Consider the following 17872-nt stretch of genomic DNA (forward strand, 5'->3'; position numbering starts at 1 on the left):
GAGTACATTACAATATACATTTATTAGAACGAGTACATTATTATTTATGGGCTTAAAAACAAGATGCAAACAAACAGAATATTGTACCTGGTGGGGAGTGCACAATGTAAACATGAAACATATGCCATTACCTATATTGTACTGTGGTACAGTTATGGAGGCCCTTCATAATGCAGAGGTCAACTGCCTGCTCTGCCAATAGTTAGAAATGGCACTATAGTAAGCAGTGTTTAATAAACAGCTGTTTTTATAAATTCTGCTGAGGTGAAATTCAGTGCAGTCCCCTTTTGTGATACGTATCGTATCGTGGCCTCTGTATCGTGATACGTATCGTATCGTGACTTTGCTGGTGATACACAGCCCTACTGGTGAGTAAAATCTGAGAATTTATTAGCCATTGGCTAATATTAGACATCATTTAGTCGCCCAGAGTGAAGATTTAGTCATTTATGCGAGTGATTTGCTCGCAATGTAGAGGGTTGCTGAATCAGCTAATTAAGGTCTTACTAGGTATACTTGAAACTAGGAGTGTGCGATATCATGAATTTTCATCGTGGACGATTAAAATGTCTCCACGATCTGCTTTTTTTGAAGAAATATCGTAGTATCATGCTACAACGCACATTCTATCAGTAGCAGTTCTGGTGCCTCCATCTCATACTCTACATCGCAACATACATCAAATGTTAACTCAACACAAGACACTGCACTTATTCGCAATCACAAAAGTAAATTTTTCATACACCTGAAGCGTGCACACACTAAAAAGCCTGTCAAACAGCGCCTGATTACTGGACTAAGTTATCTTTAGCATCTGATTGCGCTAATACTGTCAAAAACACACAAGGTTTACATATAAACACAGTTGGCTATGTCTAAAGTGAACGTAAACAGTTGAGAGAAAAACGGATGCGTGCCTGACTGTCTGTATATATTCGATGCGTGCAGGTCTTAAAGTGACAGTACTAAACATGCTGCTGCTTAAAGGTATAGTTCACCTAAAAATTTACATTCTGTCATTATTTACTCTTTCTCATGTTGTCCCAAACCTGTATTAATTTCTTTCTTGTGTTGAACAGAAAAGCAGATTTTTTTACTTTAAATACTATGGAAGTCACTGGGGACCAGCAACTGTTTAGCTACTCCCATTCTTCAAAATAACTTTTATGTTCAACAGAAGAAAGAAACTCATTTAGGTTTAAAACAACTTGAGAGTGAGTAAATGATGATAGTATTTTCATTTTTGGTTGAACTATTGCTTTAATGTTAATAAAACAACAAAACACAAAGAGAAAAATAACTCGCATCTCTTGACTGAAGAACTTTAATACAATTGCTTTGATAAGAATCAATGTATAATTTATACAGTGAAGTGTATATAGTGTTTTATTTTTATATTTGTTGATTCAGTTTCTTGAACGCTACTGCTAAATACACCTACTGTACCTGAAAAATAAAGCTTGTTTTATTTGTATATTATGGGTACTTGTAATGTGTATCTTTGTTCTATGTCATGTCACTTAGTTTTTAATTTTTTAAAATAATGACAAAGATATTTTTTTTATATCTTCGCCCACTTTGGCTTAAATGTCTGCCATTCTTTTATTTTTTATTTTTATCATTTGTTACCTTGTAAGGCTTTGTTTTTAAAATAGGGAAATTAGTTTGGCTTGCAAAATAGTAAAACCAACATGACAAAGAATCGTGATTAAATTTTGAGTCGTGATTTTCCTATAAAAAAAAAAAATTGTGATATGATATTTTTGCCATATCGCCAACCCCAACTTGAAACTTCCAGGCGGGTGTGTTGAGGCAAGTTGGAGCTAAACTCTGCAGGACATCGGCCCTCCAGCCCTGAGTTTGGTGACCCCTGCGCTATATCATACTGTTGTAGCATTTACAACAGTATGATATAGCGCATAGTGTCATGCCAGAATAACCGATGCCTATCATGATGGAAAAAAAAAATACTGATCCTGCGCCTATCGCAGCTATCATCACAATTATATTTATAGTACTCTCCTTACAAAAAAGTGCTATGGCAGTACCATGGTAATATGTTATTATTATTACTTTGAAATATACCATGGTACTAAGATCCATGTACTTTTCTTTCAAAAATACCATTGTACTGCTATGGTACAATGGTACTTTAAAAAAAAAAGTTAATTACAAAGAGTAACAAAAAGACCATGGTACTAAACCAACCAAGTACTAGGAAACCATCTGTTTTGGAGAAGTGCAATGGTAGTGCCATTGTATTCTTGGAAGTAGATTGGAGTAGTAGTATAAAGGAATAGTATTACCATCTGTACCACCTGATGAAACTTGAACAATGTGAATCCTGAATGTTGGGTTTAGAAAAATGTCAGCTAAATTAGCATTGGCCAAATGAACTGAAATGAACTGGAAAGCTGTTGACTAAACAACAAAAAACAACTCTGATAGTTCTTAACTGAAATAGCAAATCTACATTCTTTCTGGACCTTTGTTTTTTTTTTTCCTCCCAGAATTCTAATCCATGACATCAGTGACCCAAAATTACTTACATCTGCAATTCTGGAACCTTGATTTGAGACCGTATTGTTCACCATCTGTATCGTTTCTATCACCTTTACATTAGATTCCTTGGTGTATATTTCTAATTGTCCTGGTAGAGATGTAGTCAGGCTGGCTTCAGCAACATTGACTAATTGATGTGCTAAAACCAAAGAATCAAGGATTAGTAGTATCACCAACTAAAAACATAAGAAATTAATTTAGGGACAATCTTGAGGGCTCATACCCATGTCAGTAGTGTTAACAGAACTTGGTTGGCTTGGGACAATTGTTCCTTGAACAGCAGTTCCAGCAGTTGGTTCTGCTGTTGGACCTGCTGTTGAACCTGTTGATGGATATTGTGTTGATGGAACTGCTGTCGTATCAGCTGCCGAATTTGTCTGATTTGCTGGGTCCTGTGACTGTCCCCAACAACCTATATGGAAACACAGAAAATGTTCAAGATGTCAAATAAGACAAGCTTTAGGTTACACTTCCACCTCACCTTGGTGAATTATGTAGCTTTATATTACATAAATAATGAAGAACATGATAAATTTGCGCAAAATTGCCTTTAATGTGCCGTCTCGTTTATTTTGCTTGAAAAATAGCTCAAACTAGTCATTTTTTCCCAGTGTTGTTGTATTTCCTATTGAAACAGGAAATTGGGGAGGGACATATGAAAGGGCCAATAGCTGGTTTTAGAGAGCAGATCAGTATATTTAATTCTCACTCACAAACTCTTGATTTGTTTAGTTTTAATTAGATTCTGATTCAATTCCAGTGTTCATTTCAGTCATGTCCATTTTGCTGACATGAAATTCTCACTCTGATTCAAACTGGTAACTTGTCTTTTTGAACCATTCATTAAAAGATCTGACTCAAAAGAGTGTTTGTTTCAGGAATCAGGCTACACTAGTTGTGTTGTATATTTCTGATTGACTAAAAAGAATCGGCTCATAGGAGTCATTTGTTCATAATGGGACTATACTGGTTGCGGAGTATGTATTTCATTCACTAAAAATAATTTGTTCATTAGAGTCATTTGTATGTTAATCAGACTACACTGGTTGTGCTGTATGTTTTTGATTTACTAAAGAGAATTTGTTCATAAAAGTAATTTGTTCGTGAATTGGATTGTACTGTTTGCATTTTGTGTTTGTTTTTCTGTGTAGAATGCGATGTTATGTTTTTATCGCATCACATTAAATTCCAAATTCACTTTCTCAATTGAGATAAAATACATTTTCATTTGCCATGGTGCTATAAATTCTGCATATATAGCACTGATGCAGGCAACCTTCTTAATGAAAATATATGATAATTTATGAAATTATAACGAAAATATTAATTTAAAAAATAATAATTTAAAAAGTTTTGCAAAATGGTACAGTTTGGATTTTAGCTAAGATTTTCATCTCACCCATTCATTTTGTATATCATGCAATCAGTAAGGGTTTGCAGTATTTGGCCAGAGTGTCAGATCCTCCTTATCCAGAGGCTGCTGCTTAGTGTTTGCTAGCATGTGGGTGGTAGGTGCATCCTGAGGTTAAGAGGTTAAAAAAGCCTGGCCCTTTCTGACCGTTATTTAATGCCCCTCTGTCTCCACCCTCTACAAAAATGTCCCTTGTTTGCACAGCCACTCTGCATTATTAATAACTTAAGCAGGTGGGTAATGCTCCTGACACCGACTAAGCAAATAAACATCACCCTCGAAAAGTCAAGACCTTTGTCTTTGTTGTACATTACCACACTCTTTAGTAAAGAGTTATGTCTAGAGTTGTGGAATGCAGGAAGCGAGTAGCCGGGTGTAAAGTACAAATTAATTAATTTGCCTTTTTGTTTTAGGTGTTGCATCCTCAACTAACTACGCCATATCCGACAGTCATTGAACTTGAGTGCTTGCTAAAAGTAATATTATAAGAAAAACTAATTAAGTTTTCACTTTTGACTGACACATTCAAGGTTAATTATTACACATAATAGATAGTGATTATTTTCCACACTAAAGTCATGTTAGCATGCATATTGTTTTTTAAAGGAAACGGGGGACAACTAGACATTAATTCTTGTGATAACGTGCCATAAATTCTGTGCACAAATGCTCAATTGAGCTTAAGTAGTATTGAACCTGGAATAGTCTTTTAAGTGGTTTTCAGCAAAGAGTAGACAAAGATTTTTTTTGGCATTTGGGATTTGAGCAGCTGAGCTCTAAATCTAGAACAATTTCTGGTGTCATTTAGGACACCACACATTTTGCCATCAAACTTGTCATACAGGCTTTAGAATGCCATCTGGAGTTCATGCTGGGTGGTCTTGTGTTTTCCTAACTAACAATACTAAGATATCTGCCACAGTCTGATCATAAACTGATTCTGCATTTGTCTCAACAGGTGTGACTGTATTAAGGCCATTATATTTTAAGGCAGCGGTGCTGGAACAACAAACCTCGATGAATTTTATTTAGTTAAAACACCAATAAATGACAATCTGTGTTTGGTCAAGCTCAAATCTCCTAGTGATAGCTCATTTGTGTTTGTGAATCTTAGCATTTTGTGATTTTATGGGTGCATGGCCACCATGATAGGCCTCACCCGCACTCACAGCTTGAAGCACCCCTCCCTCATTACAGAAACACCCTGAATATCTTGTAAGCACATCTATCGGGCTTGATACTGTGCATGGCTAGCCATATATTTTAATTGGCTAAACTGGGCATGCATCCTACAGCTCCTAAAAATGTTAATAAAACTAAGCGCTGACTTACACAAGCCAAAACCTGACATGTTTATTGATATAATAATTGTTAGGAAGAATGTTTCCTCTTCTCCTAACATCACATAAACAAGACCTGTGTACATGAACGCCCTTGTATAATTCTGTATTTGTGTGTTTCTACAAATGAGAAGCGGCACATTCTTTTTTAATGTGTAAGATGACAAACGTCTTTAATTGTGTACAAAACAAAATTGCCCTCCCAGCAGCACATGATCACGCACACTAGCGATGTCCTGTTTTGCATACTTTCTGTCCCAAGTATTATAAGAAATTAGAATTAGTGCATCGTAGTTATTTTTTATTTTTATTTTTTAAGGTAAATTAGCTAGATGTTAATTGCTAAAATACAAATGCAAAATAACCAAAAGGTGTGTTTTCTTGGCATCTTACACTACAGGGAATCCATCATCCATCCATATAGCAGTGAACACTGATATTTGTGGTGAATGAAGTCACCCTAGACAATTTGGGAGTAAGTCTTCTTGACTAACCAATGAATTTCCATGTAAATGTTGTCCCTCATGGCCAGACCTCTCATTAAACCTTGTGAACACAATTTTATTTCCAGGCGGACTGATAAAAACCTTGTGTTGTGTGAATCTGAGTTTGCCAAATCGAGAAAGTACTTTCCAGTTTTTATGTGGGCAGTCGGGAAGTGTGCTCTCTGAGTGTATGCATGAATTTTATGCTTAAATTTGTTCTTGCATAAAATACATAAATTTTATCCATAAATGTTATGTAGATTTTATGCATAAAGTTTCTGCATATACTCATAATATGCATTTATTTATGCATAAAGTCTATTAACTAGTCACATAAAACTGCATAAATTGTTTTCAAATATCTTGATATTATTTTGTACAGTTTTAAAGTTACAAAAAGCATTATGAAATGCCTGTTGCGTTCACATCTGTCTTGATGTCTCACTTCAAAGCTACTAAACTAACTTTGGTCTTCAGTCATGCCACTTTATAGCTACATTCATCACACATACACTTGCACACACCCTCAAATATGCACAGAGTCTAAAGTGTTACGCTGGAGGTGAAAGATAGAGATTATTAATGGGGATTTATTAATGCAGTCAGTCACCATGGCAGTATGATACAGATTAGAAATTGGAGAATGTAGGTACTAGTTTTATGAAGTAGGTCAGTTGTCTTAGTCCAAACAAGCATAAAACTCAACCCATCAAATTTTCATCCCAAATGAAATGACCATCTTGACATATCTAATATTTCACAATTTGTGTTGCAGTGAAATCTGGTCATCAAACTGACATCTGGATGCTCCGCCAGCAAACACAAACAAAGTTCTGGAAGAGTGATAGTACGTGACTCCACGAATGTTTTTCATTCACCAATAGAACAGAAATATGACCAGAATCATTGTTTTCCTAAGGAAAGTGACACAACGGGGACCAAATGTGCTCTCCAGATTTCTGAATCACTCTAATCCATTCCATGGTGTTCTGGCCCGTCTGGGCTGATGTTATGAGACAATCTCAGGCAAAGACTCTCAAAATCCCCCATGCTCTCAGCTGTGCCTAAATGGATGTATGGCAGTAAGCTTAGCCAGACACGTTCTGACAGCTCTGATATAAACCTGAGAGCTAAAGCCTCCTCCTTCTTCCAGAATCCCTGGAAACATGAGAAATGCACATAAAATGCTTAAGGTTATTTTAAAGTAAGTACCTCATTAAATGGATAGTTCACCCATGAAATTAAAATTCTGTCATTTACTTTTATCAATTATGCAGATGATAGAATTTTAATTTTTGGGTCAACTGTTCCGTTAAGACTTGGTTGTAGGTTTCAGACTTTTTTTTTTCTTTATGTAATTGTGCGGAGCTAGAAAGATGGCAGAAGAACTCCAGATAACCCTTTTTAATTGGACTTTAAAGCATTTTAGGTCTTTTTTTTATCATTGTCTCTATAAATGTCCCATGGGCCTACACTACTCATAAGACTAAAAATGATGTCACTGTAATTTTCCCAGACACATTTATTTCTGGGAATCTAAAGGCATGTCTGCTTTCATTCTGACTCTGGAGGATTTCTGGATGGTAACCTCAACTCAATCCCCAGTAGGAATGCAGCGATAAGCGATCTGCCTTTCACGGCTCATAAGGGAGTGTTTTTAATCTCTACCCCCATTAATGCTTAAATCACAAGCTTGTTGAACTCTGGGACAATCTCTGTCTTCCTAACAGAGCTGTCCTCTTGTTCTTCTGTCCTCACACAGATCTGTGATGTGATTATCTAGCGGGACAGAAGGCCATCTCAAGAGCTCCTATCTCTGGCCTATCTCTGGGTCTGCTTGAAACAGGAGAAACCTAAATAAACAGCTTAGTGAAAGAGTGTGATGATGGATATAGGCAACTCAAAAGGGTCAGTAATCACTCTAATAATCACTAATGCGTTGTCCAGCAGGGTGGAGTCCATCTCTCTCCATCTCCAGATGCACAGATATCAAGGGAAGCACTCACCTCCCAGTGTATTTTGTGCTTATCATCAGGCTTTGACGTCTGCAGCCGGTTTGGCTGAACAGCAGCCTGGGACTCATTGCTTCTCTACCCTACCTGATGACAGTCAGCTGCAGCCCAATCCCCTCTCTTAATCAGGTCTGAGCTCTATATGTTCACTTACATCGTTCTGTCATTCTATCATTCTATCGTTCTATCTATCGTTCTGTCATCCATCCATCCATCCATCTGTTGGGAGGGGAGTTTTAAAGGTCCCATATTGTACACCTTTCTGGAGTTTTATTTGAGGTTTTGATGTCCTTGTTCGGCTATATGAGGAGCTTAAAATATCATCTTATTGTGATGTTGGGTGCCAGAATCGACGAAAACACAGCCTCAAATTAGAAATTTGATCGCATATCTGCTGCCACTGCCAGACAAAAAAACCGACGACAGCTGTGGTTAAACGCGATAAAACGAGCAGACTGGACAGAAACGATCATCAAAAATGCTCGCGTTTGCAGCGCACGCTTCTTATCAGAAAAGGTTCAATAAAGTATTGTCTTTTGTCTTTACTATACACGTTAGATGTGGTCCACCTCATAGTAACAATCCTGTCAGATCGTCCATCCTTTGAGTGAGAGTGTAACGTTACAGGTCGGCTGATCTGGTTTCGTGGTTAAAGTTAACCTTTTCCACATGTTTCCGTGCATTGTTGCTCAGCAAAAGCATGGATGCGATGTTGTCTGGGGGTTTGGCAAAAGGAGAGTGGGGCGGTGCTCGGGTTGGTGACTGAAGGCAGTGACTGTGTAGTTCTGACGTCAACTTTTTACGGAAGTCACAACGGTTCATGAAAAATAGCTAGAACTTTAAGCAGGCTGTGTGAATTTGACTGTGGACTGACTGTTTTGAAACTTACATGGTAGTTAAATAGCCCCTAGACCTCAGTAATCGTGAAAAAATCCGTTTTGACAATATGGGACCTTTAAATTATAAAACTTTCAAAGATGACTTGGCTTTTCTCATTTCACATTTCACTTTTTTAGTAGTATTTGTTGTCTTTTTCATTGGTTTATTTTAAAAATCCTCCAGCGGAAGCCCCTGTGATTCACTGTTGGTGCAATCACAAATTGTTATTTCTCAAAAGGTCAAAGAACTTTAAGGGCACTTTTAACTGACGCACTACAAATCCAGTGGTCAATCTATCCACCCCAACTATGGGAGCACTATTTCCATTTGTGAGCATACTGATCCTGAGAGTTTACTTAGCAATGAGCCCACAGCCCAGTTGTTTTCTGACAAAACAAAAACGGGGTGAAGGAATTAATCAAATTAGTGTCAGGCGTGGAATGTTCCCCAAGCCAGACAGGATGTAGGTATATCAGATAGAAACTATAGACAGTGTGCTAACCATTCACACAGTACTCCCATTCCTGAGCCCTTTGGACTCAATTCGAGACGTATTTGTAATACACAGACCACCTACTAACAGATGCCTCTACTATTCCGTTCCAATGTTTCTCAGCAGAGTGTACAGTCAAAGAAACAACATCAACAACAAAAAACTTAATTGTAAATGTTTTGCTGATGTGAGACTTTTATTTTGAAAGACATGCGCGTGAAAGCTGTTGACACTTCTGTCAGATGCAGTTTAAGGAAAGAGTGCCTGAGAAAAACACGCTGTCTTGATTCAGTATCTGTGGTCAGATGAGATGTTGTCAGGCTTAGTGTCAGTGTCATTATTCTATTGTTATTTTCATTACTTGTTGTTACAAAATAAAAAGTCTCTAACCTCAGAAAAACGAACTATCCTGCCCTGTCAGACATTATACTGTGCTCATTGCGTGCTGTATATCACTTCACTAAAGCACAAAAAAACTATGAGCATGCAACGTGTGAAATAAAAGTAAAGTACCAATAAATCACATCACTGGTTCTTTGTGTGTTAGCTGGGAAGGATTTCCATGAAGGTATGATATGCATTCTATTCAGGAGCAGTTTCCATGTTTCATTAACAGTCTATGTTAGTATTTTGTATTCACCATGGTAACTTGTTTCCATAACCCAAAAAATACCATGTTATTTTCACTTTGTGTTATTTTGTATATGTTTAAATGACTGTGGTGGCTCATACCAACTTAATTGTATGAACAAAAACTAGTTTGGGACTGCTATTTAATAGCCTTTCCTTATAGGCTGTTTATTCATCATTATTAGTCATATTCTTACAATTCATATGTATTTGAAGTAAAGGGGGACGGTACTTGTGTGTAAACAATTTTTGTGAAATAACTTTGCTTTGTTATTTTTTTTAAACATAAAAAAATAACAAAGCAAATTTATTTCACAAAATTGTATGTATGTATGTGTGTGTGTGGGTTTGTTTATATATATATATATATTTTTTATACTTTAAACCTTGTTTTTTTATAGAGCACCCCCTACTGTCCAAAACAGGCGTCTTCTTGTCACCAATGAGGGTCTCATGGCCAAACCAGTTGAGAACCACTGTTCTATACTATTGGTTAACAATTGTTGCAGATTTTTGTGTTTTTACTACTTTAAACCTTGTTTTTTTATAGAGCACCCCCTACTGTCCAAAACAGGCGTCTTCTTGTCACCTCCCTCTAACTGTCAGCTGCCGCCTCCTTTTGCATCTTACTGTCAGCACCACAAGCATTGCGTGGCTGCAGATGTCCATGGACTATTTCCAAGCTCTTGTTCTTTGACATCATCATGTAGATTGATTCAGACAATGTAATTGAATATCTAAATGTTTGATCCGCTGCCATGCTCAGCTTATACAATGCTTGGAGAAAAGGCCACAACAGAAAGACGAGTGTGGGGGTGTTGGTGCGACTATCTTTTTTCTTTCTGCCTTTTTTTCTCATCACACAAAAGAAAAACTGGGGTTGGGTTTTGCCCCCTCTCTCACTTTTTCTGGCTAACCGTAACAAATCCCCTGGGCTCTGTAATGTGGTGGTTAAGGAAGAAAGACTGCCATGAGAAAGTTCTCGTGCTTTTGATGGCAGCAAATGCTATAATCTTATGTTTTCAATTAGGGAACATTAGGTAGAGTTGCCCCAGTGTTGTGCTGCTTGCTGAACATTAATTACCCTGGCAATTATCCCACAGGTTAAAGAGGCTTAGCCAAACCACATTAAATCTGTTTATTCCTCAGGCAAAATGGCAAAAACCGCCATAGAAGTTTTTGGAGAAACTTCTCCATAAAGTTACATGCATGTAACGAGTATTACTAAAACACAACAATAATATAACTCTATCTTTGAATGTAATAAGCAATTAATGAAAAGGCCCTGTCCACAAATAGGGTACAGTTTTCTAATAATATGTATTTCATTTGATAGTAAATAATATAAATTTTAATATAACAATATTTTATATGTATGTAATAACATTAACATTACTTACTGATTTATGTTTGATTTATTGATATATTGATATATTTGTTGGACCATTTATTAAGATTTTTTTTTACCTTAATCATGGAAAATACACAAATATATGACTACATAAAGCATGTTACATAAGTTTCTTATCAAAGTGAACACATTTAAACTTGAAGGTTACAATTAAAGTTTCTGAGGGTATGAAACTTTGCCATCACTTTCCAAGTTGCTATTTGACTAATATGATGATCCAACTGGCAGACTGGGCCAAACTGGTGTCTTAGGGTGTTTTCACACCTGTAGATCAATTGCTTTGTTCCGAAACAGGGATTAAAATTATTACAATGTTGCTTTTTATTCTTGGTGCGGTTCGCTTTCACACGGCAAAGTTTCTAAACGGACCAAATTTTTTTAATACAAGTCACGCGCGAGTAAACTGTTCTCTCATTGGTCAAAGTTTCACGGTTTATTTTCCGGGATTCCACTTAGCGGTCACAGCTGTCATCTGTCAGAATGGAACAATAACAGCTTTGCGGGCGGTTCCGAAACAACAGGCCATGTGTGAAAGCACCCTTAGAGTTTTGTTTGGACTCAGGTTTTTGGATAGTTGTATTACCAGAGCACAGTGTCAGAGTGAGAGCGGTTGGAAGCTGCATGCCAGCTGTGAGAGACACAATAACAGCAAAACTGCATTGGAGTGCCAGGGGAACTACAGAATAACAGACTCACAAGAGCGACAACAACAAACCATGATATGTATCCAGATTGTCTTGTTGTTCTCATTTAAGATGATGTACTAATTAAACATGACTGTTAGTTGTTATTTCACATTGGTTCATAATATGCTACGAAATAGTTGTTTTGTGCCATTTTCTTAATTATAAGTGACGTGATGGACATAAATGTCTAAACATGTAGCTTGCCATAATTACTGTTTGCTCAGATGATCTTTTCAAGTCAGATGATCTTTATGCAATGCAGATTGTGTAAAAGCAGCTTTACAGTGAAAAAACGTGTGCTGATAATGCAAGAGGACAATAGAAATAAAGTCAGTTTATCAGTTAAAGTCAGTTCATTGCTGATTCAGTGATGTCATCGTCCAGCTCGGTTCAGTTCTCTTACAATAGTGCAGTCAAGTCAACAATGTTGCCAGAAATTGTGTCCCTAACTAATCAAGCCATAATCAGAGAATGAACTGCTTATTTCTGCACCCTTTCAGTTTCAATCAATATGCATCACTGAAAAGCCCGAGACCGAGCACACCCAAATCGGAGTGATATCCTACAGCATTTGTGTATAGGCTCCACACCCCTGGGTACATGACTTAACCTCACCAGAGTGGTCTGGGACTGCAGGAATGCCAGGCAATAGCTAAAGGCCATGAGAAAATGGCAGCTGCTTGTTTTTATTGGCCAAAGTGTGCATCGTCAGCCAAGGAGAATGTTCCAAAACAAAGGTACACAGATATGAGGTCCACAAGCTTATCATTTCTCTCCTTGCTCCATCTTGTTTTTATCATGCATGATGCACAGGCATGCATGAATTTCCTCTTCCTGTGTGCCTTGACCGTGTCTTTGTGTAGCTAAACCAATGAAAATACGCATCTGCTGTCCACTAAATAGCTTTGCGTGTTCTGGCCAATACGATAAAAATACTTTACGTGTTTGATAATATTACCTTTAAACATCATCTGTGTTGTGCAGTTCAGGAATTCCCATGTGTTGGTTCAGATCAGGGTGGATGAATTGGCTTCTGTTGGTACAGTTGATCTAGGCCTTGGATTTTATCCAGATATCTAACTGTAATACACCACAGTAGCGGTTTAGGACGCAAGGTCTGCCAGGGTGCTAAAGACGTGTGAAGGTGTTTTCTCACTCTCTGTTGAGCTCAAATCTCACCCAGATTCAATAATATTCTATGATGCTTGGGAAGCACCAACCGTCATCCTGGCACCTGTCCACTGAAATGCCACATTGCTACCAGGGTGTATAATGGGTGAACTCACAACTTGGGAAAAAGTGGTAACTGAAATTCAGGGTGGCTAACGTAACTATGGGGAGAATGTGAGCTCAGCTAAACGCATTTGCCAACAGGCTGACATAGCGAATCATTTTTCCTTGCCCTTTCCATCCATTGGTTGAGGAAGGTTGCACCTCTAAAAGAGCAATACTTGTGTTGGGAGGTCACCGTCTCATTTAAACCGTGGGTGGCCAGTTGGAATGCAGTACTTCTATCTTCTGAGTCTTTCCTTGGAGTCCTCATTCAAATACCATGTAATTTGACCCTTTTTAGCCACTTAGCTTTGGTTAGTTTAATTCTGCAGCAACTGTAGCATGTGGTTGCCTGTCCACATGGCTGAAACCACTGATCCGGTTATCATAATTTGAAGGTTTTTCATGTCATGTTTCATGTTATTTAAAACATATAAACAACAGTTTTAGCTTCAAGTGAAGTCATGGAATCCTGTGAAATGAGCTGAATATGGTGCCAAAGTGATGTTGAAAAAATTTTTTTTTTGGTGCTGACGTTTCAGTCACTAGAATTGTTTTTTTTTTTTTTTTTTTACAAAAATTTGGTTAAACTTACATCAAAGAATTTGCAGTAGACATTAATTTTATGTTCTAAAACTTCTTCATGCTCACATATTTCCATGGTTGTCTGAAAATATTGCTATGCTCTGACCGTCCAGTGGTGCAGTCTCACAGGAGTGCCAATTGCACTAAAGTGCCAAGCATTTAACAGACTGGTGGGAATGGAAACGTATAGTGCTTTGCGGTTTCTAAGTGGGGATGGGAAGAGACTTAATTTTAACAATGTCTTCTTGCAACCTCCGAAGTCTTAACAGCAGCATGGCTGTTACAGCCTAATGAATTCAGCTGGTTTACGGTTTCACATTACTCTTATTAAAATCACTGAGCAGAACATTTGAGGATAACTATAGGAATGTATGGCACATTAACTTAAGATTTCACGTTACACTCTAGCTTTGACTAACTATGCAAGTTTCTGTTCGCTAACAAGAGGAGGTGGGGGCTGCCTAATAAAATTTTTTATTTAGCTTGAAAACTGATTATGTGCAGTTTGAGGATTTGTTTGGTATGGAAGTCTGTTTTTTTGTAGTTAAGATAACTTTTTCTTATAGAAAATCATAGTTTTTTTTATAATGTTTTGTTTTTTTCAATTTTAACAGCACTAGTTTCCTGGTAAATGTTTGTTCAGTTGAACACCATACTCTTGAGAAGCTGCTCCGTGTTCAAACCTTCCCACACTTAAACCTACTTAACAGTATTACTCTCACTTCTTGGGAAAAGGGAATAGGGCGTACAGCTCAGCCCTGGGCTGCCTAATAAATTTTTTTATTTAGCTTGAAAACTGATTATGTGCAGTTTGAGGATTTGTTTGGTATGGAAGTCTGTTTTTTTGTAGTTAAGATTCTTTTTCTTATAGAAAATCATAGTTTTTTTTATAATGTTTTGTTTTTTTCAATTTTAACAGCACTAGTTTCCTGGTAAATGTTTGTTCAGTTGAACACCATACTCTTGAGAAGCTGCTCCGTGTTCAAACCTTCCCACACTTAAACCTACTTAACAGTATTACTCTCACTTCTTGGGAAAAGGGAATAGGGCGTACAGCTCAGCCCTGCCCACAAGGGCGTCACTTACAAACCAGCTTTTTTTTTTACTCCTTTTTGAAATAACGGACATGCGGTAACCTCCCTGGAAGGAGAGTGCCTTTTACGCACAACTGTCTTCAGCCCTGTGGCTGATCATGTAAACATCCATCTACTTTCAAGAGAACATGAACCAAATGCTGTGGTCCACTTCTCAGCCTACAACAAATCCACACGTACGCCTGCTTTTCAAAAGGACAATTTCACCACAAGTAGTCACAGAAAACAGGATGAAGATACTTAATAGACTCCTCAGACAGTTTCCAGGCTTTTCCAACCTCTTCAGTCCCTAAACACACAAATATACACCCATGTTTCAGCCAGCTCCACCCAGACAGAGAGCAGGATATAGCCCGCAATTACGATCAACGGCATGTTTCCACTCCAAGCCAGAGCCCTTTGTTTGAGTTTTCCCGCTAACCTTTTAACTCCCGTCTCCTCTGAGTAAACACTACAAACTGCTGGCTGTCACATCAATCAAGGTGAGACTGTTTTAGAGTAAAATTGAATAAAAGCCACTTAAACCCTAAATACTAGCATTCAAAAAGAGTGGTGCTTTTACACAACTTAAAATAAAATGTATCCACTTACTGAATGATTTCCTTAAAAATTATGAGGAAAAAAGATAAATCCATGGATTTCATACAATAAAAAAGCTTGAAAATGGATGATACAGAATATCAACTAAGAACATAAAAAGAGTGTGTAATCATAAAACACTGCATGTAAGGCACAAAACTTAAAATTAGAGTTTACAAAAGACTTCATATAAACTTACTGTGAAGCAAAAGAAAGCCGAACATTAAAGCCAGAGCCATCGTTTTCCAGAGCTCATTCATTCTTCGTACAGCCATTCTCGTCTCTTTGAGCACGCTGAGGTGTGTGAGAGTGTGTGTGCAGGCGCTGGGGCAAGGCTGAGAGAGTTTAGGGGTTTCCTGTGCCTGAGACAGAAATGAGCGGTCAGAGGATAAAGCATGGCTTGTGCTCCAGGGGTTTTATATGGCCCCTCTCCACTCCCCCCACATCTCTCTCCCTCTCTCTCTCTCCGTCGCCCTTATCTTCTTGCAGGGAAGGCCACCTCCTTCATGTTGTGTATGTTTTATAGTATAAGAGATAAATGTGACTGTGTATTTATTTGACATTTTATATAGGTTTTTTTTGTTGTTGAAAAAATCGTCAGAAATTTTGTGGTTGCACTGGTAGTTTTCTGAATATATTTGTACATGTCACATGATCCTTCAGAAATCATTCTATTATGCTGATTTGTTGCTCAATTATTATTATTAGCACTTAAATTAATAATGGTTCGTATTATTGATGTGTTCTTAACAGGTTTTGCTGCTTAATGTTTGCTGCTTAATGTTGCTGCTTAACAGTTTTTAATTGTGCTTAATTTTTTTTTGTGGAAACTGTGATGGATTTTATTATTACAACTTTTATTTATGTTATTCCATAATAACATTATGATTTCCATCCATTGGTCCACAGAGGGTTAGACAGGGGCTTCATGGCAGATATATAAATAATTTAGGATTTCCTTAAAAAATATTCCATATTTAAATTTTTAATTTGTACACGATGACATAAGCTGGATTCATTCTGATTTTATATGTCATATTTGTGGCTTTATATGTCATGATTTGACTTTTTCACAATGTGACCTTATTACAATCTCACAAGAACTATTTATTTTTTTTGTGGAAATGTCTTTAATCTAATCTTTAATAGTTAAAACTGTTTTTGTGTTACAGTGAAAATCTACATTTTTCTGTATATTGGGGGTCCCAGGGCTGGCTGAGTGTCTGTACCTGGGTCTGAAAAGTTTAAAACCCTGATTAAATTAAGTTTGCATGTCCGATTTGCATTTAACAGTTCCCTTTTGTTATTTTAACTATGCCAAATGTTTGATGTATTAACCAAACTGTTCTTTCTTCTCACTTCTCTGCAGACTTTATTCTGTGCTTAGCTGATCAGCTTGTGAAAGCACATCACGTTACACATGCTGGATTTGTGTGTCCCTGGACCAATGAGTAATACAGTGAGTCATCTTTAACCCTCAATCACCCAAAAATACCAAAACACGCACACACACACACACACAAAACACTACAAACACATCAATCAAGGTGAGACTGTTTTAGAGTAAAATTTAATAAAAGCCACTTAAGCCCCAAATACTAGCATTTAAAAACTGTGATGCTTTTATACAACTTAAAATATAATGTATCCACTTACTGAATGATTTCCTAACAAATTATAAGGAAACAATATGTTCCTATAAATCCATACAACAAAGAAGCCTGAAAATGAATGATGCAGAATATAAACTAAGAACATAAAAGAGTGTGCAATCATGAAACGCTGCATGTAAGGCACAAAACTTAGTACAGTTTACAAAAGACTTCAAATAAACTTACTGTGAAGCAAAAGAAAGCCGAACATTAAAGCCAGAGCCATCGTTTTCCAGAGCTCATTCATTCTTCGTACAGCCATTCTCGTCTCTTTGAGCACGCTGAGGTGTGTGAGAGTGTGTGTGCAGGCGCTGGGGCAAGGCTGAGAGAGTTTAGGGGTTTCCTGTGCCTGAGACAGAAATGAGCGGTCAGAGGATAAAGCATGGCTTGTGCTCCAGGGGTTTTATATGGCCCCTCTCCACTCCCCCCACATCTCTCTCCCTCTCTCTCTCCCCGTCGCCCTTATCTTCTTGCAGGGAAGGCCACCTCCTTCATGTTGTGTATGTTTTATAGTATAAGAGATAAATGTGACTGTGTATTTATTTGACATTTTATATAGGTTTTTTTTGTTGTTGAAAAAATCGTCAGAAATTTTGTGGTTGCACTGGTAGTTTTCTGAATATATTTGTACATGTCACATGATCCTTCAGAAATCATTCTATTATGCTGATTTGTTGCTCAATTATTATTATTAGCACTTAAATTAATAATGGTTCGTATTATTGATGTGTTCTTAACAGGTTTTGCTGCTTAATGTTTGCTGCTTAATGTTGCTGCTTAA

At 37.3% G+C, this 17872-nt stretch overlaps 1 protein-coding gene and 1 long non-coding RNA gene across 3 annotated transcripts in view; one reads left to right on the top strand and one right to left on the bottom strand.

The window, feature by feature from the left end:
• LOC107756411 (uncharacterized) overlaps positions 1-17465 on the bottom strand; it is a 23484-nt gene extending 6019 nt beyond the window's left edge. Inside the window, exons 1-3 of one of the 2 annotated variants that reach the window (XM_016573507.1) lie at positions 17278-17465; positions 2786-2974; positions 2550-2701 (exon numbers count right to left, since the gene is read on the bottom strand). In XM_016573507.1, the coding sequence (XP_016428993.1) occupies positions 2550-2701; positions 2786-2974; positions 17278-17353 (417 nt within the window). In that variant the 5' untranslated portion in view covers positions 17354-17465. Of the gene's footprint in view, positions 1-2549; positions 2702-2785; positions 2975-15638; positions 15845-17277 lie in introns of those variants that run through there. The other variant, XM_016573506.1, reaches the window with a different exon arrangement.
• LOC107756412 (uncharacterized) overlaps positions 1-17872 on the top strand; it is a 29472-nt gene that overhangs the window by 8463 nt on the left and 3137 nt on the right. The gene's annotated exons all lie outside the window — the stretch shown is intronic.

The sequence above is a fragment of the Sinocyclocheilus rhinocerous genome, unplaced genomic scaffold (assembly GCF_001515625.1).
Source record: "Sinocyclocheilus rhinocerous isolate Xijiao unplaced genomic scaffold, SAMN03320098_v1.1 scaffold712, whole genome shotgun sequence".
Taxonomy (NCBI): Eukaryota; Metazoa; Chordata; class Actinopteri; order Cypriniformes; family Cyprinidae; genus Sinocyclocheilus; species Sinocyclocheilus rhinocerous.